This window comes from Oncorhynchus gorbuscha, linkage group LG19, assembly GCF_021184085.1.
Source record: "Oncorhynchus gorbuscha isolate QuinsamMale2020 ecotype Even-year linkage group LG19, OgorEven_v1.0, whole genome shotgun sequence".
Lineage (NCBI taxonomy): Eukaryota > Metazoa > Chordata > Actinopteri > Salmoniformes > Salmonidae > Oncorhynchus > Oncorhynchus gorbuscha.
In genome coordinates, this window is record NC_060191.1 from 67,373,197 (window position 1) to 67,399,903 (window position 26,707).

General features: G+C 44.7%; 1 protein-coding gene across 1 annotated transcript in view; it reads left to right on the plus strand.

Moving 5' to 3' along the window:
- LOC124004955 (arf-GAP with Rho-GAP domain, ANK repeat and PH domain-containing protein 1-like) overlaps positions 1 to 26,707 on the plus strand; it is a 122,674-nt gene that overhangs the window by 14,726 nt on the left and 81,241 nt on the right. Inside the window, 1 exon segment of the mRNA XM_046313759.1 lies at positions 1,466 to 3,032. Coding sequence (XP_046169715.1) covers positions 1,565 to 3,032 — 1,468 coding nt within the window. The 5' untranslated portion in view covers positions 1,466 to 1,564.

Here is a 26,707-nt window from a genome sequence, read left to right on the forward strand (position 1 = left end):
TGGTCTCAGCTGGTGGAGGTTTTTAAAGAGCACACCACATTTCTTAGACTCCATAGATTAAGATCTGTTGATCACTTAAAGTGTTACTTTAAGACTAGCTATTTTTAGTTTAGTTTAGGAGGAGAGAAAGAGGCATCTTCTATCATCTTTGTGTGTGTGTGTGTGTGTGTGTTGATGCAGTGTGTGTGTGTGTTTGTGGTCTGTTTAGAGACGGTGGTGTCTTATCTGTGGTGAGATAGAAAGCTAGAGAAAAGAGGGCAAGAGGAAGAAAATATAATTTACCAACAGTAAAGCTTTTGCTCTGGTGTTCCTTGACCAAACGGTGGAACTTCTTGATGTTGAAAGTCTGTGAAAGATGGTAAACGCTAGTCTTATACTGTAACATCCTCTTCATGGGGTTTCCGTGTGTATGTTGTCATGGGAAATTCTTATACAGGGACACACATAGTCAATCTTAAATGAATCATTGTTTATAGCCAGCGTGCTGGAGAGGTTCCAACCAACTCAGTGCACCATAGTACACATGTCAATCAGGAGCTCTTCCTGGGGCAGTCCTAGCAGTTGTCTTATATACACAGACAAGTTATATTTGCAAGATTTAGCATAATTCATTCATCATTACTGTTTTTTTTCATTCATGTGACTGACCAATACAGGTTCAGAACATGTGACGGACCAATACTGGTTCAGAACATGTGACTGACCAATACTGGTTCAGAACATGTGACGGACCAATACTGGTTCAGAACATATGACTGACCAATACTGGTTCAGAACATGTGACGGACCAATACTGGTTCAGAACATGTGACTGACCAATACTGGTTCAGAACATGTGACGGACCAATACTGGTTCAGAACATGTGACTGACCAATACTGGTTCAGAACATGTGACTGACAAATACTGGTTCAGAACATAACAGACCAATACTGGTTCAGAACATGTGACGGACCAATACTGGTTCAGAACATGTGACTGACCAATACTGGTTCAGAACATGTGACTGACCAATACTGGTTCAGAACATGTGACTGACCAATACTGGTTCAGAACATGTGACTGACCAATACTGGTTCAGAACATGTGACTGACCAATACTGGTTCAGAACATGTGACAGACCAATACTGGTTCAGAACATGTGACGGACCAATACCTTACAAGGCTTCTTTCTCTCTAAGCTGAGACCTTGAACAGAACACGGTCTGGGTGTACTGCCACATTGCAGGTACTGATAGTGAAGATTTGTACAGTCAGCCACTTGCATGAACACAGAAATGGGTTATTAGGACAGCACATGAATAGAAAACGTAAATGAGTTATAATGAGAAAAGCACAAATATTAAAATTCCACTTACAATGTGTTTCTGAAAGTAATATACTGAAAGTGAATTGTATCGACTGAGATGTACACTTCTATTGATAAAGGTTTAAATCCTAATCTGTTTTCCTGTTTCTGCCACAGGTTTGATCTGAACACTGCCTGGACACACACACAGGGACACACACACAGGGACACACACACAGGGACACACACGTACACGTAGACACACACTCTGTGGTGATGTCTGAGGCGGAGGGGTGTGTGTCGGTGTGGGAGTGGCTGTGTGCTCTGCATCTGGACCAGTATTTCCCAGTGTTCCAGGACGCGGGGTTTGGAACGTTGTTGGAATGCCAAGGGCTGACCCAGGATCAGCTGGAGACGATTGGAATCAAACTGCCTGGGCACCGCAAACGCATCCTAGTCAGCCTGCAAAAAACACACCACCACACACACCCCGAGAGAGAGCACGATGCCCTACTCACACATCTGGCTGCAGAGGGAGACCAGAAAGAGGAAGAGAGAGCTGTGTTCAGACCCAGTCCTTTGGGGAGAGAGACACCACTACCTGCACAGAGACCAGTATCCAGAGGAGAGAGACCAGTCCCTAAGGAGAGATCAGTGTACAGGGAAGAAGTGAGGGATGGAGAGAGACCGAGGCCAATCCCCAAGGAGAGGACTAAGTACCGCTCTGTGCCTGTAGAGACATTGGACTGCGGCCAGACTTCCCCCCATCCCAACCCTACCTTCTGCCCTACCACCCCCAATCCCAACTCTACCTCCTACTCTACCGCCCCCATTCTACTGCCCAGGACCCCCCTTACCCCCCATCCCCCTCGCAGCACCCCAAAGGGCCCCCCACTACGCTTCATCCCCACCTCCCTAAACACTCCCCCATGGCACCCAAACCCAGACATAAACATAACAATACACACTCCTCTACAAACACACCGACCACAGTACTCCTCCCTAGCCTCTCCACCAATCCCCTCACAGTACTCCTCCCTAGCCTCTCCACCAATCCCCTCACAGTACCCCTCCCTAGCCTCTCCACCAATCCCCTCACAGTACCCCTTCCTAGCCTCTCCACCAATCCCCCCACAGTACTTCTCCCTAGCCTCTCCACCAATCTCCCCACAGTACCCCTCACTAGCCTCTCCACCAATTCCCCCACAGTACCTCTCCCTATCCTCTCCACCAATCCCCCCACAGTACCCCTCCCTAGCCTCTCTACCAAACCCCTCACTGTACCCCTCCCTAGCCTCTCCACCAATCCCTGCACCGTACCTCTCCCTAGCCTCTCCACCAATCCCCCCACAGTACCTCTCCCTAGCCTCTCTCCCTCGCCTGTTTCACCAGCCAGACACCCCCAGCAGGTGGGGGAGGGAGGGAGAAAGCTCTCTCCTGTTTCACCAACCAGACACCCCCAGCAGGAGGGGGAGGGAGGGAGAAAGCCCTCTCCTGTTTCACCAGCCAGACACCCCCAGCAGATGGGGGAGGGAGGGAGAAAGCCCTCCCCTGTTTCGTCCTCTTCCTCCTCCTCTTCCTTCTCAGTTGACCAATATGACCAGTCTTCCTCTTCTGATCAATGCGTGCCCACCCTCCCCCCTAAAGTCTACGTGGTGGGGGCGGGCCCTAAAGAGCCTCGCGGCCCTGCTCCAATCCCACGTCGACCTCCTGTTTTGCCCCCCAGAACCACACCCACACATAGGTAAGAGGGCCTCTGATTGGCCCCCAATGTTGTCAGTTCTACTTCTGTCGTTTGTTCTATTGCATTAGAGACAATCTAAACCAACAGTCTCAAATAAACTGCTAAACCTTTCAGAAGTGTGTGTTTGTGTGTGTGTGTTTGAGGGTACGTGTGAGTGTGTGTGCGTGTGAGTGAGCTCGTGTTTGTGTGCGTGAGTGAGCGTGAGCGCGTGCTTGTGTGTGTGAGATGAGTGTGTGGTGAGGTTTCACAGGAGCAGTCGTATCTCTGGCTGTGAAGAGCTTCACCACCCTCTACAGGCCAGCAGTCTGTTTCCTCATCATACACCATATCCTGATCATATTCAGTTTGTCCACCAGGTTGTGACCCTGCTGCATTAGTGCTTGGTGTGTGTGTGTGTGTGTGTGTGTGTGTGTGTGTGTGTGTGTGTGTGTGTGTGTGTGTGTGTGTGTGTGTGTGTGTGTGTGTGTGTGTGTGTGTGTGTGGTGTGAGTTCAAAGGTCTACTGTACACAGACTGCTGCTACTCAGAGTATATCTTACAGGGACTGTGTACGGGAGTAGTCTATACAAACTACTTTCTATGGTCATGAGGAACTATGTTAACAATTCTACTCCGGTTTCACTAGGGATTCAGTAACCCGTGTGTGTGTGCAGGCTGGTCTCTGTTAGAAATGTTTACGAAGTAGAGAAGGGCTGACTCTCCAGCTTGGTGGTCAAATGAACTCTTTCCCTCAGGTGAGCTGGGTTATTCTGCTCAGTTTCTGTTGCCTCTGCGTCTGTGCAGAGGAAAGAAAAACCCTGTTTCAGAGAAAAGGTTTAGCCCCATGGCTAGATTTACAAAAACACAGTCTCTCTCTCATGCTCTCTCTCAACCCACCTCTCTCTCTATCAAATTAATTAAAAGGGCTTTATTGGCATGGGAAACATGTTTAAATTGCCAAAGCAAGTGAAATAGATCATAAATGAATAAATGAACAGTAAACATTAACAACAAAAGTTTAAAAAAGGAATAGAGACATTTCAAAAGTCACATTATGGCTACGTACAGTGTTATCACGATGTGCAAGTAGTTAAATTACGAAATGTTACGCGGTGTGGAACAGGGGAACCCAAGAGCAGACTCAGACGAGGACACTTGGATGAGGGTATCAGGGGGAGATGGAGTGCAGGTCAGGGGATGCTCGGGTGGGTTGCAGGAAACCAGGTGCGGAGGCTAAGGCTGGAGCGAGAGGGGCTGGGACAGGGTAAGCAGGTGCGGAGGCTGAGGCTGGAGCGAGAGGGGCTGGGACAGGGTAAGCAGGTGCGGAGGCTGAGGCTGGAGCGAGAGGGGTTGAGACAGGATAAGCAGGTGCGGAGGCTGAGGCTGAGGCTGGAGCGAGAGGGGTTGAGACAGGGTAAGCAGGTCTGGAGGCTGAGGCTGGAGCGAGAGGGGTTGGGACAGGGTAAGCAGGTCTGGAGGCTGAGGCTGGAGCGAGAGGGTTTGGGACAGGGTAAGCAGGTCCGGAGGCTGAGGCTGGAGCGAGAGGGGCTGGGACAGGGTAAGCAGGCGCGGAGGCTGAGGCTGGAGCGAGAGGGGTTGGGACAGGGTAAGCAGGTGAGGATGCTGAGGCTGGAGCGAGAGGGGTTGGGACAGGGTAAGCAGGTGAGGATGCTGAGGCTGGAGCGAGAGGGGTTGGGACAGGGTAAGCAGGTCCGGAGGTTGAGGCTGGAGCGAGAGGGGTTGGGACAGGGTAAGCAGGTGAGGAGGCTGAGGCTGGAGCGAGAGGGGTTGGGACAGGGTAAGCAGGTCCGGAGGAGAATCCAAGGGAGCAGTAGAGTGGGGAATCCAGAACAGAGTAGCAGGATGACGAGACGTGGGACTGGAGACGGGGGCTAGAGTCAGAGCGTGCAGAACTGGAGAAGGGAGGAGAGGAAAACAGGGCACAACAGGATCTCAAAAGTAACAAACGGCTAGAAACATTTTAATCTCTGCTCAGTCAGTCTATCTGGCAGCGTGGAAGTGGCAGGGCTGAGTTTTTTTTAGAGATCTTGATTATGGAACAGGTTGCAGCTGGTGGGGATCTGCTCTGACTCCAGCACATCTGTCTCCGCCCACACAATCAGATACACCCAGAGAGAGAGAGAGAGAGAGTACTGGGGGAGGCGGCAGGTCAAGGAGACACAGGATGAGCACGAGAGAGAGAGTACTGGGGGAGGCGGCAGGTCAAGGAGACACAGGATGAGCACGAGAGAGAGAGAGTACTGGGGGAGGCGGCAGGTCAAGGAGACACAGGATGAACACTAGGGGGAGGCGGCAGGTTAGGGAGACACAGGATGAGCACTAGAGAGAGAGTACTGGGGGAGTGGCGGCAGGTCAAGGAGACACAGGATGAGCACTAGAGAGAGAGTACTGGGGGAGTGGCGGCAGGTCAAGGAGACACAGGATGAGCACTAGAGGGAGAGTACTGGGGGAGTGGCGGCAGGTCAAGGAGACACAGGATGAACACTAGAGGGAGAGTACTGGGGGAGGCGGCAGGTCAAGGAGACACAGGGTGAACACTAGAGAGAGAGTACTGGGGCAGTGGCGGCAGGTCAAGGAGACACAGGATGAACACTAGAGGGAGAGTACTGGGGGAGGCGGCAGGTCAAGGAGACACAGGGTGAACACTAGAGAGAGAGTACTGGGGCAGTGGCGGCAGGTCAAGGAGACACAGGATGAACACTAGATGGCGATGCAGGAGCAGATGTGACACAAAAGGGAAAATAAACAAGCATAAATATGGGTTGTATTTACAATGGTGTGTGTTCTTCACTGGTTGCCCTTTTTCTTGTGGCAACAGGCCACACATCTTGCTGCTGTGATGGCACACTGTGGTATTTCACCCAGTAATTATGAGAGTTTATCAAATTCTTTGTGGGTCTGTGTAATCTGAGGGAAATATGTCTCTAAAATGGAGAGGAACCTGTTGGAATTGATTAACTCTTGTTAAGCTTGTACATGTTTAACTGTAAGCCATTATGTAGGCAATACTGCAGGTTTATGTTGAAAGAGAGGAGAAAGAGAGAAGGAGAGAGGGAATGGAGTCTGCTCTTACTCATTCTGAAGTAGTAACACACACGCACTACGTCTCTAAACGTCTGCTTCCTTCACTCCTCCCACCTGCGGCAGCTCTCTCCTCCCTCTTCTCAGAGAAACGTTAGTTTCTTTCTCCCTCTCCTCCGATGTGTGTTAATCTTTCCTCTCCATTGAGGATGGCCCTGTTGGACATGCCAGGACAGGTGAGAGTGACTCTCCTCTTCTCTCTCTACCCCCCCCCCCCCACACTTTCTCTCCTAGTCAATATCTCTTTGGTTGTGTTAATGCTTTTCAAACTAGTGGCTGAACCAACTAACGCTGAGAGCAGGAAGAGTTCATTTCTAGCAGAGAGTGTGTGTGTGTTTCCATTTGTGGCATCAGTAGTTAGACAGTGTAGCTGTGTACGGGGACAAGGAGTCATTAAGAAGTTGCTTATGTAGTAGTTTTCTGTCAGTGACTTTGACCCAGTGATTTTGTCACTGTAAGGACTGATTCAGGAAGGGAAGTAGATGTCACTTTGGGATGATAATATATTTTTGACGATCTCTCCTCCCTCTGTAATTCCACAGTTGGGCAATGAGTCAATTATATATTTCCCACAGACTTGCTGTGGTGGTTTCACGGTAGTGAATGAGTTGGCTTGAGTTAGGGCTGTTACGGTTACCGTATTACCGCCACACCGGTGGTTATGAGTCATGACGGCTGTCAAATTCCATGTGACTGTTTAGTCACGGTAATTAGGCATCTCCAAGCTCTGATGCTGCTGATGGTCATTAGTAGCCCAACAAACATCCTACCTGCCTGGTACTCAGAACTCTATTGTCCCTCTAATCACTCTGACATCAATGCAAACGTAATCGAAAATCAAATCAAACACTTCATGAGAGCCCATGAGCTCATGTTACGTAACATTTCTATAGGATATGCAATTGTGTGAGAAAACGACAGATGGATGGCCTCTATTAAAAAGAGGAGGATCCCATCAGCTTTCCGTAGGCTAGGCCCACTATATTTACATTGCTTTTCTTTACAACAGGAGTAATCGCCTACCTGGCTGGCATGAAAATGAACCACGGGAAAAGTGTCCACTGCCCCTGTTTCGAGACAGGTGCATGTTCATGGTGCATTCTAAATGCAATAAACAGCATGAGCTGAACACCCAGAAAACATGATTTAGTGTAGATGTGCTAACAGTGAATAAACGATAAGCTGAATGAAAATAGAGTCGCACACTCTCTATATATAAACTCCCAGTAGTCATCAGTAAATCATCAAAGTTCTGTGCCTTCTTCAGGGTAATGTGAATCAAAACAAAGTTCACACATATACGAAATAATATATGTAAAGAGAAGAATAGTCTGATGGGTGACAATATTAGCCAATCACTTGTGAATGATGTATTATCACTTGATGCCCAGCTTGTGTGCATTAAGGCAGCTTTGCGACTATTTCAAATCCTAGACGCACACCTCATGTAGCCCAGGCCATAGGCCTATAAGGTTAGTATCACACCTCATGTAGCCCAGGCCATAGGCCTATAAGGTTAGTATCACACCTCATGTAGCCCAGGCCATAGGCCTATAAGGTTAGTATCACACCTCATGTAGCCCATATGTTTTAATAAGGTTAGTATCACACCTCATGTAGCCTAGGCCATAGGCCTATATGTTTTAATAAGGTTTGTATCACACCTCATGTAGCCTTGTCCATAGTCCTATATGTTTTAATAAGGTTAGTATCACACCTCATGTAGCCTAGCCCATAGGCCTCTATGTTTTAATAAGGTTAGTATCACACCTCATGTAGCCTAGCCCATAGGCCTATATGTTTTAATAAGGTTAGTATCACACCTCATGTAGCCCAGGCCATAGGCCTATATGTTTTAATAAGGTTAGTATCACACCTCATGTAGCCCAGGCCATAGGCCTATATGTTTTAATAAGGTTAGTATCACACCTCATGTAGCCCAGGCCATAGGCCTATATGTTTTAATAAGGTTTGTATCACACCTCATGTAGCCCAGGCCATAGGCCTATATGTTTTAATAAGGTTTGTATCACACCTCATGTAGCCTAGCCCATAGGCCTATATGTTTTAATAAGGTTTGTATCACAACTAAAGCGGCCAAATAATTTCATAAAATGAGGCACATTAATCCACTTTACAACAAGTGTAGAGCATAACTGGCAGACATAGAAATGCACCTTTATAATAAAAGCATTATATACATAATCACATTTGTGGTCCCTTTTGAGAAGGGTGTTTTCCTGCTAATGGAACATTAACTCTTACTGTCGTGTTCACATTGCTGTGCTAATAATGTAAAGAAATAGCCTAATAGTTTGTCAACATTTTAACATAAACATTATCATCTGTTGCGTCAGGCTCATTGCTTAAAACAGTTTTTTACATTCTAGTGGTTGTATTAATTTGGGATCTATCGCATCCCAGAACTGTCCCAGACTATGTTTGGAATATTTATTTCTCGCATAGAACAGGTAAACTTTTGTACCATAGCGGATACTAGATTGACATAGGTTAGTGCTTTTGCTATTCGTTAGGCCGACTCATCTTATTGGCTGACGAAAATGAACCAAAATTAAATGTGGACAGTTCTTCCAAAATATTGGTATTGGATAAGAGGGACATGTGCACTTGTAGCCAGTAAGAAAGACCCTATCAAGTGACTGAGAGCCATGTGATTGAGAGGTGCTTCGGTAAGCAGCCGGGAGAAGGGAATTATAATTATTATATTCAGCCCGAGGGCACAACAGCCACTGGCCGCAAATGCCATGTATTTTATTAGGGGACATTACGGCCACACAAAGGGGATGCAGCCGGGAAATTCGAGGCATTATCAAGTGCTTGTCAAATTGTGAATGAGAGACTGATGAAGTGTGTACACCCTGATGAAGAGCTCATGCCTTTAATGAGGCTTTTTTCATCATTAGAGTTGCATCATTCAGCCTTACGATTTATTAAAATCAAAACACATAGGCCAACATTTTTATCACAACTGAAGTTACATAAATAACTCTAAATAAAGCAGATAGGAGGACCTGTTTTTATTGTTAACCGCACAACACAGAATAGCCGCATGTGAGCACTCCCTGAAATCATTTGGAGAAAATATCCCTTCTATTTTAGCTATGTTCAATTGTATTCTTCATACTATAAAATAATATAAAATAATGCCATGGAATTCAAAGCAAATCTTGTCTGCAAAGTGAACTAGTGTAGCCCACAGCCATTTGGCATAGCCAGATCAGGGCCAAACATAAGGATAACTCAGTATGCTGTTCTGTTCTTCTGAAATAGATTTTATTCACATCATGTTTATATTGACCTGTTTATGTTAAAAAACTCACTGACTCTCTCACACACACACACACACACACACACACACACACACACACACACACACACACACACACACACACACACACACACACACACACACACACACACACACACACACACACACACACACACACACACACACACACACACACACACACACACACACACACACACACACACACACACACACACACACACTGACTGGCACACCCTCACATTATCACCTCTGTTAGCCAGCTGCAGCCCCCAGTACACACTCTGGGCCCTGGCATTCTGCTGTAGGGTTCAGCTGCAGCCCCCAGTACACACTCTGGGCCCTGGCAGCCTGCTGTAGGGTTCAGCTGCAGCCCCCATTACACTCTCTGGGCCCTGGCAGCCTGCTGTAGGGTTCAGCTGCAGCCCCCATTACACTCTCTGGGCCCTGGCAGCCTGCTGTAGGGTTCAGCTGCAGCCCCCATTACACTCTCTGGGCCCTGGCAGCCTGCTGTAGGGTTCAGCTGCAGCCCCCATTACACTCTCTGGGCCCTGGCAGCCTGCTGTAGGGTTCAGCTGCAGCCCCCAGTACACTCTCTGGGACCTGGGGACAGAGAGAGACCAGGCAGTTTGGTCTGTTGTAAATTAGGTGTGCTTGATTAGCATGTCTGTGGGGGGAGTGTGTAGGTGAGGACGGAAGGGGTCAATTGTTTCTGTAGCTTAGCGACGTCTGTTGAACGGAGACAAAGAGGTTATATTTAGATCCCATACTACTTTTTAACATTTTTTAAATTTGACCTTTTATTTATACAGGTTTGTTCTCATTGAGATATTATCAGTTTTCCAAGAGAGACCTGGTCCAATAGCAGCAGGGCGAACAACGCTTCAGTCAAAACAACTTACACACACTAACACAACATTAAACAAAACTATAAACACACATACAGTACACCAATTACATATTACATTAAAAACACAAATATCTTGACTAAAAACAGCTGGCCTAAAAACAATAACACTCTTCTATGATATATACATCGACCAAGTGTTTAAACTCCACCAAAGAAACTAGATCTTCACATTTTTTAAATGTTTGTTAGAGAATTCCAGGACCACGGTGCTAAGTAACTAAAACTATTTCTACCGTGATCTGTTCTAATGTTTGGTTCTGTTAGAAGTAAATCAGAATGGGACTGTAATTTATATTTATTTACTTGACCTGACTAAAAAAGAACAGAGAAAAAATGGCATTTTACCCAACATGGCCTTATAAATCAGTGTATACCAGTGTTTAAGCCTACGCAAGGTCAATGATGGCCAGCCAACAGCGCTGTAGAGATCACAATGATGTGTTAGACGTTTCTGATGTGTAATGAACCTGAGGGCTGTATGATACACTGAATCAAGGGTTCTCAGGGTCGTGGCTGAGGCCTGCATATATATAACATCCCTAAAATCTAAAACCGACAGTAATGTACATCGTACCAGCTCCTTCCTGGCCTCAAAAGAAAAACAAGCCTTATGCCAGTAATAAAATCCTATTTTCAGCTTGAGCTTCCTTATCAAGTTCTCTACATACACAGTGAAGCTCAGCTATTCTTCAACCCACACACCCAAATATTTGTACACTTTAACTTGCTCTATAGTATGTCCAGCCAATTTATCAATGACATGATTTGTAACATGCCTGGCATTTGAAAATACCATGCATTTTGTTTTGCCCGAATTTAGAATCAGTATTAAATCATACAGATTCTGTTGTATGATGATAATTCCTCTTTGGGCCTTTTCAAAAGCTAAAGATAAACTACTACCACTTGAATAAAGAACAGTATCATCTGCATAGAAATTAACATCCGCTGTTTTAATAAGATCCCCAATGTTGTTGATGTACAAAATTAACAACGGTGGGCCCAAAATAGAACCTTGCGGAACACCTGAGTACACCCCTATGGATTCAGATTTACAACCATCCGCCATTACACATTGTGTACGATTTGATTGGTTTATACATTACCTATCTAGAGCCTGACCAGTAATTCCACAACATTGTAACCTTTGCACTAACACAGCATGGTCCACGGTGTCAAAAGCCTTCGACAAATCAATAAAAACACCTCCTAACTCAGCATCCTCTCTCACCTCCTCTCCCAGCTCCTCTCTCACCTCCTCTCTCAGCACCTCTCTCACCTCCTCTCCCACCTCCTCTCTCACCTCCTCTCTCAGCCCCTCTCTCACCTCATCACTCTCAGCCCCTCTCTCACCTCCTCTCCCACCTCCTCTCTCACCTCCTCTCCCACCTCCTCTCTCAGCCCCTCTCTCAGCTCCTCTCTCAGCCCCTCTCTCACCTCATCACCTCTCTCAGTCCCTCTCTCACCTCCTCTCTCACCTCCTCTCCCACCTCCTCTCTCAGCCCCTCTCTTACCTCATCACCTTTCCCAGCCCCTCTCTCACCTCCTCTCTCAGCCCCTCTCTCACCTCATCACCTCTCCCACCTCCTCTCTCAGCCCCTCTCATCACCTCCTCTCTCCTGAGACCACCTCCTCCTGTCCCCACCACTCTGGACAGCCTGGGTCATGTGACCCCAGATCATAGGTGTATCTTAAACTGTATTCGGTGCTCTGGTCAGCACACACCTCAGTGTGTGTGTGTGTCCGGTTCGGGTACATGTGTGTGCATGTCCCTCTGTCCCTCTGTCCCTCTGTCCCTCTGTCTGTCTTGTCAGTGCTTGACTTGGGAAGAGCTAACCAGAGCTGAGTCCTGACACCTCACATGTTCTACTGTTTGATCTCTGGCAGCTCTTACAGAATATCAGCTTAAATGTATTGTGACCTAAATATCAACAGTGCCGACACACATTTCAGTCCACGTCAAGCACTGCTTCTTGTTCTCTCTCAGTGTGACTGAGAGAGGGAGGGAGGGAGGGAGGGAGGGGGGGGGGGGGTAGCAGGAAGAGAAAAGGGGAACACTGTCAGTTTCAACATTACACAACACTATCTGGGCCTATGTATGGGTTGCTGTTGCTGAAATTATTTAACCTCACAGTCTTATACTAAGACTGCTGATAAATTTGTAGACTTTAATTTCTCACATTGTGCAGTGTGGTGGATTTATTTGTATGTGGTGGAGAGATGGATGGAGATAGACTTGCCTGACGACTCAAACTGAAGGCTTCCGCTGCTCTGTCGTTCGCTACATACTTCAGTCTGAGACATTGAAGTCGTTTGTGGTGACGTCCAAATGAGGGGTGTTGTACAAAACCAAAGTCATCATCGGTTTCTGGGACCAATCAGGGGGTATAGAATGCATTTACATTCTGGAAATCGTCAGGGAGGTACTCCTATCCAGACTCATTGCGGCGAAGAAACATCCGTGGGCATGGCGTAGCGGTTGGCCCGGAGCAAGGAGTTTGGGTAACCAGGCAAGGGAGTGAATCATTTTGGGGAGTGTGAGGGGTGTCAAAAGGTCTGGGCTGCTATGGTAACCAGTTGCCCTTCCAAGCCTCAGTGAGGTTCCAAACGTAGCTCAGTCACACACTGGAACACTGACCACTAGTGTGTGTGTGCGAGGGCGTGTGTGTGCGCGGGCGTGTGTGTGCGCGGGCGTGCGTGTGCGCGGGCGTGCGTGTGTGTATGATGTAGAGGTATGTGATGTTTTGAGTGATAGTATGTCTCTCACTGGCCTCCCAGAGGCAGGTTTGGACATGAGGAGAGGAGGAGAACACACATTCATGTCAGTTAGATTTCAAATGGCAGAGTTCTACACCAGGGTTCTGTTATGGTTAGAGTTGAGGTTAGGTCGGCTGAGGAGAGAGAGATGCATATTATAGACTTCCGCATGCCTTTCCCTCTCTCCACACTTCACTTCAGTGTTGTGTAGGGTGATACCAGGTTCTCTCTCTCTCTCTCTCTCTCTGTGTGTGTGTGTGTGTGTGTGTGTGTGTGTGTGTGTGTGTGTGTGTGTGTGTGTGTGTGTGTGTGTGTGTGTGTGTGTGTGTGTGTGTGTGTGTGTGTGTGTGTGTGTGTGTGTGTGTGTGTGTGTGTGTGTGTGTGTGAGAGTGAGTGAGGAAAAAAAAACCTGGTATCACCCTACACAACACTGAAATCAAGTGTCTGCTGTACGCAGATGACGTGGTTCTGCTGTCTCCCATTAAAGAGGGGTTATAGCAGCACCTAGATCATCTTCACAGGTTCTGTCAGACCTGGGCTCTGATCGTTAAACCTAAAAAAACGATATATATGATGATATTCCAAGAAAGGTCAGGATGACAAATATAAATTCTATTTGGGCACAATTCTATTAGAACAACCCAAAAACGACACATTTCTAGGACTAAATATCAGCAACACAGGTAGCTTTCACATGGCTGTGAATGAGCTGAGAGACAAAGCAAGAAGAGCATTCTATGCCATTAAAAGGAACATTAAAATCGAAATTCCAATTAGAATCTGGCTCAAAATGTTTCAATCAGTTATAGAACCAATTGCTCTATATGGCAGTGAAGTATGGGGTCCAATCTCTATTAATTAATTCACCAAATGGGACAAACATCCAATTGAAATATTGCATGCAGAGTTTGGCAAGACTGTATTGCAAGTGCAAAGAAAACCTCAAAATAACGCATGTAGAGCAGAATTTGGCCAATACCCCCTCCTCATTCGAATAGAAAAAAGAGCCATCCAATTTTAATTTTACTCAGACCTAAGAGAATATTTAATTCCCAAAATTATAATACAATACAAAGAATTTGAAACCTAAAAATCAAATATTTATTGGGTGAAAAGCCAAAATGTGCAGTTTTGGCAACCAAATGTTTCCTCCTGCCACAACCTGAGGGACAGCCAGTGAAAAGTGCAATGTAATGTCAATATTATTTCCCATCTTGTTTTGTTTTGTCTTTCATACCACGTTATGTGTCTTCTCAGTCATGTTGACACTGGTCTACTACCATGTCATGTGTCTTCAAGTCATGTTGACACTGGTCTACTACCATGTCATGTGTCTCCTCAGTCATGTTGACACTGGTCTACTACCATGTCATGTGTCTAAAACTCAGTCATGTTGACACTGGTCCACTACCATGTCATGTGTCTTCTCAGTCATGTTGACACTGGTCCACTACCATGTCATGTGTCTTCTCAGTCATGTTGACACTGGTCCACTACCATGTCATGTGTCTTCTCAGTCATGTTGACACTGGTCTACTACCATGTCATGTGTCTTCTCAGTCATGTTGACACTGGTCCACTACCATGTCATGTGTCTCCTCAGTCATGTTGACACTGGTCTACTACCATTGCTTTAATGTATTGTTGCTCTCATTAATATTGTTGTTGTTGTTGTTGTTAATGGTAATCCCATGTCCACTACTACTATTATTATTGCTGTTGGTCCCACCATTTATTTATATATAAATACACTGCTCAAAAAAATAAAGGGAACACTTAAACAACACAATGTAACTCCAAGTCAATCACACTTCTGTGAAATCAAACTGTCCACTTAGGAAGCAACACTGATTGACAATAAATTCCACATGCTGTTGTGCAAATGGAATAGACAACAGGTGGAAATTATAGGCAATTAGCAAGACACCCCCAATAAAGGAGTGGTTCTGCAGGTGGTGACCACAGACCACTTCTCAGTTCCTATGCTTCCTGGCTGATGTTTTGGTCACTTTTGTCCAGAGCATGGAGGTGCTGCCAGGAGACAGGCCAGTACATCAGGAGACGTGGAGGAGGCCATAGGAGGGCAACAACCCAGCAGCAGGACCGCTACCTCCGCCTTTGTGCAAGGAGGAGCAGGAGGAGCACTGCCAGAGCCCTGCAAAATGACCTCAAGCAGGCCACAAATGTGCATGTGTCTGCTCAAACGGTCAGAAACAGACTCCATGAGGGTGGTATTAGGGCCCAACATCCAAAGGTCGGAGTTGTGCTTACAGCCCAACACTGTGCAGGACGTTTGGCATTTGCCAGAGGACACCAAGATTGGCAAATTCGCCACTGGCGCCCTGTGCTCTTCACAGATGAAAGCAGGTTCACACTGAGCACATGTGACAGACGTGACAGTCTGGAGACGCTGTGGAGAACGTTCTGCTGCCTGCAACATCCTCCAGCATGATCGGTTTGGCAGTGGGTCAGTCATGGTGTGGGGTGGCATTTCTTTGGGGGGCCGCACAGCCCTCCATGTGCTCGCCAGAGGTAGCCTGACTGCCATTAGGTACAGAGATGAGATCATCAGACCCCTTGTGAGACCATATGCTGGTGCGGTTGGCCCTGGGTTCCTCCTAATGCAAGACAATGCTAGACCTCATGTGGCTGGAGTGTGTCAGCAGTTCCTTCAAGAGGAATGCATTGATGCTATGGACTGGCCTGCCTGTTCCCCAGACCTGAATCCAATTGAGCACATCTAGGACATCATGTCTCGCTCCATCCACCAATGCCACGTTGCACCACAGACTGTCCAGGAGATGGCGGATGCTTTAGTCCAGGTCTGGGAGGAGATCCCTCAGGAGGCCATCCGCCGTTGCATCAGCCTGTAGTGTGGTTTCCATTGATAATTTTTGTGTGATTTTGTTGTCAGCACATTCAACTATGTAAAGAAAAAAGTAATTAATAAGAATATTTCATTCATTCAGATCTAGGATGTGTTATTTTAGTGTTCCCCTTATTGTTTTGAGCAGTGTATATATATATTTTATATATAAATATTTATTTTTTATCTTGTTTTTCGATATGTATACTTTGACAATGTAAGTAATAATGAACTTGCCATGGCAATTGAATTGAGTGGTCAGCTGATGAGGGATGTCAGTCTGTTTGAAGAGTCATTGATCATAAGATTGCTGAAGTGAGAGAGAGAGAGAGAGAGAGAAGAGAGAGAGAGAGAGAGAGAGAGAGAGAGAGAGACTGGTGTCAACGGTAACATTGTGCCCCTCTCCCTTCCTCTGTCATTCTTCTCTGCAGCGATGCTCCAGTTAATGAGCCGCACACAGAGCGAACTCCACCCCCCCTGCCTCGGACCAGGGTACACAACACACCAGTCGACACGCAGCCTGCTCTGCCCATGAGAAGAATCCCCCAGCCACCGCCTGAAATCAGTGAGCATACTGAACCCCTCCCATCCATCCTTAGCCACACCCACACGCTGACCTCACCTCTCCCCAATTTAACCCAGCTCTTAACCCTTAACTCCTCCCGCACTTCCCCATTAACCCTACAATCTACTAACTACTCCACTGCTTCACACCTAACCCTTAACCCTGCAATATACTAACTCCTCCCACTCTCTTCTACATGTTTTTTCTATTGCTATGTTGTTAATAAAGTGGTCAGCTGATGTTGGGATGTCAGTCTGTTTGAACTTTTCATGTCATTGATCATAACCTATTGCTGATTTTTTTTTTGTGGATTTGCACCCTCTGCCTTATTGAGAGTTACATATTTAACAGAACACAGACGGTTTTCGTAATGGAAGCCTTTTTATGCAAATTATGTTGGGTACGGTGTTCCGCAAGGCAGCCGGCTAGGGCCATTATTGTTTTGTGACCTTCCACTGACCTTGAATAAAGCCTGAGTGTCTATGTACACTGATGACTCAGCAGTATACACATCAGCTGCAACAGTCAAATAAATAATTGACAACCTTAACATAGAACTCCAGTCAGTTCTAAAATGGGTAACTAACAACAGGTTTAACATAGAGCTCCAGTCAGTTCTAGAATGGTAGATAACAACAGGTTTAACACAGAGCTCCAGTCAGTTCTAGAATGGTAACTAACAACAGGTTTAACATAGAGCTCCAGTCAGTTCTAGAATGGTAGATAACAACAGGTTTAACATAGAGCTCCAGTCAGTTCTAGAATGGTAGATAACAACAGGTTTAACACAGAGCTCCAGTCAGTTCTAGAATGGTAACTAACAACAGGTTTAACACAGAGCTCCAGTCAGTTCTAGAATGGGTAACTAACAACAGGTTTAACATAGAGCTCCAGTCAGTTCTAGAATGGTAACTGACAACAGGTTTAATTAACATATAGCTCCAGTCAGTTCTAGAATGGGTAACTAACAACAGGTTTAACATAGAGCTCCAGTCAGTTCTAGAATGGGTAACTGACAACAGGTTTAATTAACATATAGCTCCAGTCAGTTCTAGAATGGGTAACTAACAACAGGTTTAATTAACATAGAGCTCCAGTCAGTTCTAGAATGGGTAACTAACAACAGGTTTAACATAGAGCTCCAGTCAGTTCTAGAATGGTAGATAACAACAGGTTTAACACAGAGCTCCAGTCAGTTCTAGAATGGTAACTAACAGGTTTAACATAGAGCTCCAGTCAGTTCTAGAATGGGTAACTAACAACAGGTTTAACATAGAGCTCCAGTCAGTTCTAGAATGGGTAACTAACAACAGGTTTAACACAGAGCTCCAGTCAGTTCTAGAATGGTAACTAACAACAGGTTTAACATAGAGCTCCAGTCAGTTCTAGAATGGGTAACTAACAACAGGTTTAATTAACATATACCTCCAGTCAGTTCTAGAATGGTAACTAACAACAGGTTTAACACAGAGCTCCAGTCAGTTCTAGAATGGGTAACTAACAACAGGTTTAACACAGAGCTCCAGTCAGTTCTAGAATGGGTAACTAACAACAGGTTTAACATATAGCTCCAGTCAGTTCTAGAATGGGTAACTAACAACAGGTTTAACACAGAGCTCCAGTCAGTTCTAGAATGGGTAACTAACAACAGGTTTAACATAGAGCTCCAGTCAGTTCTAGAATGGGTAACTAACAACAGGTTTAACATAGAGCTCCAGTCAGTTCTAGAATGGTAACTGACAACAGGTTTAATTAACATATAGCTCCAGTCAGTTCTAGAATGGGTAACTAACAAGAGGTTTAACATATAGCTCCAGTCAGTTCTAGAATGGGTAACTGACAACAGGTTTAATTAACATATAGCTCCAGTCAGTTCTAGAATGGGTAACTAACAACAGGTTTAACATATAGCTCCAGTCAGTTCTAGAATGGGTATCTAACAACAGGTTTAACACAGAGCTCCAGTCAGTTCTGGAATGGTAACTAACAACAGGTTTAACATAGAGCTCCAGTCAGTTCTAGAATGGGTAACTAACAACAGGTTTAACACAGAGCTCCAGTCAGTTCTAGAATGGGTAACTAACAACACAGGTTTGGGTAACTAACAACAGGTTTAACACAGAGCTCCAGTTCAGAATGGGTAACTAACAACAGGTTTTCTCAGTTCTAGAATGGTAACTAACAACAGGTTTAACATAGAGCTCCAGTCAGTTCTAGAATGGGTAACTAACAACAGGTTTAATTAACATATAGCTCCAGTCAGTTCTAGAATGGGTAACTAACAACAGGTTTAACATAGAGCTCCAGTCAGTTCTAGAATGGGTAACTAACAACAGGTTTAATTAACATATAGCTCCAGTCAGTTCTAGAATGGGTAACTAACAACAGGTTTAACATAGAGCTCCAGTCAGTTCTAGAATGGGTAACTGACAACAGGTTTAACATAGAGCTCCAGTCAGTTCTAGAATGGGTAACTAACAACAGGTTTAACATAGAGCTCCAGTCAGTTCTAGAATGGGTAACTAACAACAGGTTTAACATAGAGCTCCAGTCAGTTCTAGAATGGGTAACTAACAACAGGTTTAACATAGAGCTCCAGTCAGTTCTAGAATGGGTAACTAACAACAGGTTTAACATAGAGCTCCAGTCAGTTCTAGAATGGGTAACTAACAACAGGTTTAACATAGAGCTCCAGTCAGTTCTAGAATGGGTAACTAACAACAGGTTTAACATAGAGCTCCAGTCAGTTCTAGAATGGGTAACTAACAACAGGTTTAACATAGAGCTCCAGTCAGTTCTAGAATGGGTAACTAACAACAGGTTTAACATAGAGCTCCAGTCAGTTCTAGAATGGTAACTAACAACAGGTTTAACATAGAGCTCCAGTCAGTTCTAGAATGGGTAACTAACAACAGGTTTAACACAGAGCTCCAGTCAGTTCTAGAATGGGTAACTAACAATAGGTTTAACACAGAGCTCCAGTCAGTTCTAGAATGGTAACTAACAACAGGTTTAACACAGAGCTCCAGTCAGTTCTAGAATGGGTAACTAACAACAGGTTTAATTAACATATAGCTCCAGTCAGTTCTAGAATGGGTAACTAACAACAGGTTTAACATAGAGCTCCAGTCAGTTCTAGAATGGGTAACTAACAACAGGTTTAATTAACATATAGCTCCAGTCAGTTCTAGAATGGGTAACTAACAACAGGTTTAACATAGAGCTCCAGTCAGTTCTAGAATGGGTAACTAACAACAGGTTTAACATATAGCTCCAGTCAGTTCTAGAATGGGTAACTAACAACAGGTTTAACATAGAGCTCCAGTCAGTTCTAGAATGGGTAACTAACAACAGGTTTAACATAGAGCTCCAGTCAGTTCTAGAATGGTAACTAACAACAGGTTTAACATAGAGCTCCAGTCAGTTCTAGAATGGGTAACTAACAACAGGTTTAACACAGAGCTCCAGTCAGTTCTAGAATGGTAACTAACAACAGGTTTAACACAGAGCTCCAGTCAGTTCTAGAATGGTAGATAACAACAGGTTTAACATAGAGCTCCAGTCAGTTCTAGAATGGGTAACTAACAACAGGTTTAACATAGAGCTCCAGTCAGTTCTAGAATGGTAACTAACAACAGGTTTAACACAGAGCTCCAGTCAGTTCTAGAATGGGTAACTAACAACAGGTTTAACACAGAGCTCCAGTCAGTTCTAGAATGGGTAACTAACAACAGGTTTAACACAGAGCTCCAGTCAGTTCTAGAATGGGTAACTAACAACAGGTTTAACATAGAGCTCCAGTCAGTTCTAGAATGGTAACTAACAACAGGTTTAACACAGAGCTCCAGTCAGTTCTAGAATGGGTAACTAACAACAGGTTTAACACAGAGCTCCAGTCAGTTCTAGAATGGGTAACTGACAACAGGTTTAATTAACATATAGCTCCAGTCAGTTCTAGAATGGGTAACTAACAACAGGTTTAACACAGAGCTCCAGTCAGTTCTAGAATGGGTAACTAACAACAGGTTTAACACAGAGCTCCAGTCAGTTCTAGAATGGGTAACTAACAACAGGTTTAACATATAGCTCCAGTCAGTTCTAGAATGGTAACTAACAACAGGTTTACCACAGAGCTCCAGTCAGTTCTAGAATGGGTAACTAACAACAGGTTTAACATAGAGCTCCAGTCAGTTCTAGAATGGTAGATAACAACAGGTTTAACATATAGCTCCAGTCAGTTCTAGAATGGGTAACTAACAACAGGTTTAATTAACATATAGCTCCAGTCAGTTCTAGAATGGGTAACTAACAACAGGTTTAACATAGAGCTCCAGTCAGTTCTAGAATGGTAACTAACAACAGGTTTAACATATAGCTCCAGTCAGTTCTAGAATGGGTAACTAACAACAGGTTTAACATAGAGCTCCAGTCAGTTCTAGAATGGGTAACTAACAACAGGTTTAACATAGAGCTCCAGTCAGTTCTAGAATGGGTAACTAACAACAGGTTTAACATAGAGCTCCAGTCAGTTCTAGAATGGGTAACTAACAACAGGTTTAACATAGAGCTCCAGTCAGTTCTAGAATGGGTAACTAACAACAGGTTTAACATAGAGCTCCAGTCAGTTCTAGAATGGTAACTAACAACAGGTTTAACATAGAGCTCCAGTCAGTTCTAGAATGGGTAACTAACAACAGGTTTAACACAGAGCTCCAGTCAGTTCTAGAATGGGTAACTAACAACAGGTTTAACACAGAGCTCCAGTCAGTTCTAGAATGGGTAACTAACAACAGGTTTAACACAGAGCTCCAGTCAGTTCTAGAATGGGTAACTAACAACAGGTTTAATTAACATATAGCTCCAGTCAGTTCTAGAATGGGTAACTAACAACAGGTTTAACATAGAGCTCCAGTCAGTTCTAGAATGGGTAACTAACAACAGGTTTAACATATAGCTCCAGTCAGTTCTAGAATGGGTAACTAACAACAGGTTTAACACAGAGCTCCAGTCAGTTCTAGAATGGTAACTAACAACAGGTTTAACATATAGCTCCAGTCAGTTCTAGAATGGGTAACTAACAACAGGTTTAACACAGAGCTCCAGTCAGTTCTAGAATGGTAATAACAACAGGTTTAAACAGAGCTCCAGTCAGTTCTAGAATGGGTAACTAACAACAGGTTTAACATAGAGCTCCAGTCAGTTCTAGAATGGGTAACTAACAACAGGTTTAACACAGAGCTCCAGTCAGTTCTAGAATGGGTAACTAACAACAGGTTTAACACAGAGCTCCAGTCAGTTCTAGAATGGGTAACTAACAACAGGTTTAACACAGAGCTCCAGTCAGTTCTAGAATGGGTAACTAACAACAGGTTTAACACAGAGCTCCAGTCAGTTCTAGAATGGGTAACTAACAACAGGTTTAACATAGAGCTCCAGTCAGTTCTAGAATGGTAACTAACAACAGGTTTAACACAGAGCTCCAGTCAGTTCTAGAATGGGTAATAACAACAGGTTTAACATAGAGCTCCAGTCAGTTCTAGAATGGGTAACTAACAACAGGTTTAACATAGAGCTCCAGTCAGTTCTAGAATGGGTAACTAACAACAGGTTTAACACAGAGCTCCAGTCAGTTCTAGAATGGGTAACTAACAACAGGTTTAACACAGAGCTCCAGTCAGTTCTAGAATGGGTAACTAACAACAGGTTTAACACAGAGCTCCAGTCAGTTCTAGAATGGGTAACTAACAACAGGTTTAACATAGAGCTCCAGTCAGTTCTAGAATGGTAACTAACAACAGGTTTAACACAGAGCTCCAGTCAGTTCTAGAATGGGTAACTAACAACAGGTTTAACACAGAGCTCCAGTCAGTTCTAGAATGGGTAACTAACAACAGGTTTAACACAGAGCTCCAGTCAGTTCTAGAATGGTAACTAACAACAGGTTTAACACAGAGCTCCAGTCAGTTCTAGAATGGTAACTAACAACAGGTTTAACATAGAGCTCCAGTCAGTTCTAGAATGGTAGATAACAACAGGTTTAACATAGAGCTCCAGTCAGTTCTAGAATGGGTAACTAACAACAGGTTTAACATAGAGCTCCAGTCAGTTCTAGAATGGGTAACCTTGACCAATAGGAAACCATTATAAAACTAAAATAAAAAAATATCAATCAAATAAGGTATATTGATAAAATAAAAAAAATGCAACTTCAATGCACAATCAGCGGGCCTAACAGTTAAAAATAACATATACCTTACTTAACCAAATCAAAATCAAGTCTAATTGTTTCACATGCACAACAGGTTTAACACAGAGCTCCAGTCAGTTCTAGAATGGGTAACTAACAACAGGTTTAACATAGAGCTCCAGTCAGTTCTAGAATGGGTACATTTACATTTACATTTAAGTCATTTAGCAGACACTCTTATCCAGAGCGACTTACAAATTGGGTAACTAAAAATAGGCTGGTGTTAAATATCGCAAACTAAAAACACAATTTTTTGTGACAAGTCACTCACTCAACGCTAAACCTAATTTACGTCTATTAGTTAATAATGTGGCTATTGAGCAATTTGAGGAAACTACATTTCTGGGTGTAACCCTAGATAGAAAGCTGTCATGGTCAAAACATATAGACTCAATGTTTGCTAAAATGGGAAGAGGTCTGTCCATGACAGGGCGTTTCTCTGCCTTGACACCGTAATCAACCAGACAGGTCCTAGTTTGGTCGATCTGGACTACTGCCCAGCTGTAGGGTCATGTGTAGTTTCACCTGGACTACTGCCCAGCTGTGAGGTCATGTGTTGTTTCACTGGACTAGGCCCTTCATCTAGAATCTACTGCCCAGCTGTGTGGTCTTTTCTCCGTATTACACTTTGTTCTGGACCAACTTACCTACTGCCCAGCTGTGTGGTCATGTGAGATGGAAGTTTCACCTGGACTACTGCCCAGCTGTTGGGTCTGTGTCTGTTCAAGCAGTCACACACAGTTTCACCTGACTACTGCCCAGCTGTGTGGTCATGTGTTGTTTCACCTGGACTACTGCCCAGCTGTGTGGTCATGTGTTGTTTCACCTGGACTACCGTGAAATGCCCAGCTGTGTGGTCATGTAAAAAAGTCACGAGCTATATATTGTTTCACCTGGACTACTGCCCAGCTGTAGGGTCATGTGTAGTTTCACCTGGACTACTGCCCAGCTGTGAGGTCATGTGTTGTTTCACCTGGACTACTGCCCAGCTGTGTGGTCATGTGTTGTTTCACCTGGACTACTGCCCAGCTGTGTGGTCATGTGTAGTTTCACCTGGACTACAATAGTGATGCAGTCAATCTCTCCTCAACTTTGAGCCAGGAGACATGCGTGTTAATGACACTTTTCTCCGTATACATCTAAGTGCAATACGTGCTGCTTTGTTCTGGACCAACTTACCTACTGTCTGTCCTTTTTTGCCGCACAAGTGGGCAACCATGGGGTCTACTACTTTGGCCGGCCGCGCCCGGACCCACCCGGCCCGCGCACACATGCGTGGAGTGCAACCCCTCCCTTCCCCCCTCCGGTTTCCACGTGTCAGAGATGGAAGAGATGGAAGTGGATCAACCGACTCAAAACTAGACAAACCTAACAGAACATTTAATGTTCTCCTCTTGGAGTTTCCTTGACCATGGACCCTTGACCAATAGGAAACCATTATAAACTAAAATAAATAAACAATAATATATTGATAAAATAAAAAAAATATGAATCAATCAATCACTATTGGTCTTTGTGCGAGGTACTGTTGAAGGTACGAACTGTCTGTTCAAGCAGTTTCACACACAGTCAGTACAACACAAGACATGCAACCAGAGGTCTCTTCACAGTCCCCAGGTCCAGAACAGAGGCTGGGAAATGCACAGAATGAAATAGCGTCATGACTACATGGAGCTCTCTGCCACCCCAGGGAACTCAAGCTAGCATTTTTGAACCAGTTTAAAAAATAAACATATACCTTACGGAACCAAATCAAATCAAGTCTAATTGTATTTGTCACATGCACCGAATACAACAGGTGTTGACCTTACCGTGAAATGTTTACTTACAAGCCCTTAACCAACAATGCCGTTAAAAATAAAGAGTTATTAAGAAAATATTTACTAAATAAAAAAAATGATAAAAAAGTAACACAAGAAATGTAGATAACGGCAACGAGGCTATATATAGGGGGCCCCCTGGGTAACTGAGTCAATGTGCGGGGGTACAGGTTAGTCGAGGTAATCTGTAATGTGACTATGCATAGATAATAAACAGCGAGTAGCAGCAGTGTAAAAACAATGGGGGGGGTCAATGTAAATAGTCCTGGAGGCCATTTGATGAATTGTTCAGCAGTCTTATAGCTTGGGGATAGAAGCTGTTCAGCAGTCTTATAGCTTGGGGGTAGAAGCTGTTCAGCAGTCTTATAGCTTGGGGGTAGAAGCTGTTCAGCAGTCTTATAGCTTGGGGGTAGAAGCTGTTCAGCAGTCTTATAGCTTGGGGGTAGAAGCTGTTCAGCAGTCTTATAGCTTGGGGATAGAAGCTGTTCAGCAGTCTTATAGCTTGGGGGTAGAAGCTGTTCAGCAGTCTTATAGCTTGGGGGTAGAAGCTGTTCAGCAGTCTTATAGCTTGGGGGTAGAAGCTGTTCAGCAGTCTTATAGCTTGGGGGTAGAAGCTGTTCAGCAGTCTTATAGCTTGGGGGTAGAAGCTGTTCAGCAGTCTTATAGCTTGGGGGTAGAAGCTGTTCAGCAGTCTTATAGCTTGGGGGTAGAAGCTGTTCAGCAGTCTTATAGCTTGGGGGTAGAAGCTGTTCAGCAGTCTTATAGCTTGGGGGTAGAAGCTGTTCAGCAGTCTTATAGCTTGGGGGTAGAAGCTGTTCAGCAGTCTTATAGCTTGGGGGTAGAAGCTGTTCAGCAGTCTTATAGCTTGGGGGTAGAAGCTGTTCAGCAGTCTTATAGCTTGGGGGTAGAAGCTGTTCAGCAGTCTTATAGCTTGGGGGTAGAAGCTGTTCAGCAGTCTTATAGCTTGGGGTAGAAGCTGTTCAGCAGTCTTATAGCTTGGGGTAGAAGCTGTTCAGCAGTCTTATAGCTTGGGGGTAGAAGCTGTTCAGCAGTCTTATAGCTTGGGGGTAGAAGCTGTTCAGCAGTCTTATAGCTTGGGGGTAGAAGCTGTTCAGCAGTCTTATAGCTTGGGGGTAGAAGCTGTTCAGCAGTCTTATAGCTTGGGGGTAGAAGCTGTTCAGCAGTCTTATAGCTTGGGGATAGAAGCTGTTCAGCAGTCTTATAGCTTGGGGGTAGAAGCTGTTCAGCAGTCTTATAGCTTGGGGGTAGAAGCTGTTCAGCAGTCTTATAGCTTGGGGATAGAAGCTGTTCAGCAGTCTTATAGCTTGGGGTAGAAGCTGTTCAGCAGTCTTATAGCTTGGGGGTAGAAGCTGTTCAGCAGTCTTATAGCTTGGGGGTAGAAGCTGTTCAGCAGTCTTATAGCTTGGGGGTAGAAGCTGTTCAGCAGTCTTATAGCTTGGGGTAGAAGCTGTTCAGCAGTCTTATAGCTTGGGGGTAGAAGCTGTTCAGCAGTCTTATAGCTTGGGGGTAGAAGCTGTTCAGCAGTCTTATAGCTTGGGGGTAGAAGCTGTTCAGCAGTCTTATAGCTTAGGGGTAGAAGCTGTTCAGCAGTCTTATAGCTTGGGGATAGAAGCTGTTCAGCAGTCTTATAGCTTGGGGGTAGAAGCTGTTCAGCAGTCTTATAGCTTGGGGGTAGAAGCTGTTCAGCAGTCTTATAGCTTGGGGGGATAGAAGCTGTTAAGAAGCCTCTTGGTCCTAGACGTGGTGCTCCGGTACCGCTTGCTGTGTGGAAGCAGAGAGAACAGTCTATGACTAGGGTGGCTGGACTGTGAAGAGAAGCAGCCATTTTATGTATCTTAGTATTATAATTTGCACTGTATTGTATATTACACCTAGATATTGTATGTATGTACTGATATGTAGACTATGTGTGATGGTTTAAATGTATTTCAGTCCTTGACTAATAATGTTCTGTGCTATATATTATGTCATGTTTCATGTGAACCCCAGGAAGAGCAGCTGATGCTTTTGCAGTGGGGATCCTAATAAATACCACAAACTCCAATTTGACCTAACTAATATAAAAAACATAACTTTACCTCGTTATGTCGACATGTGGAAGT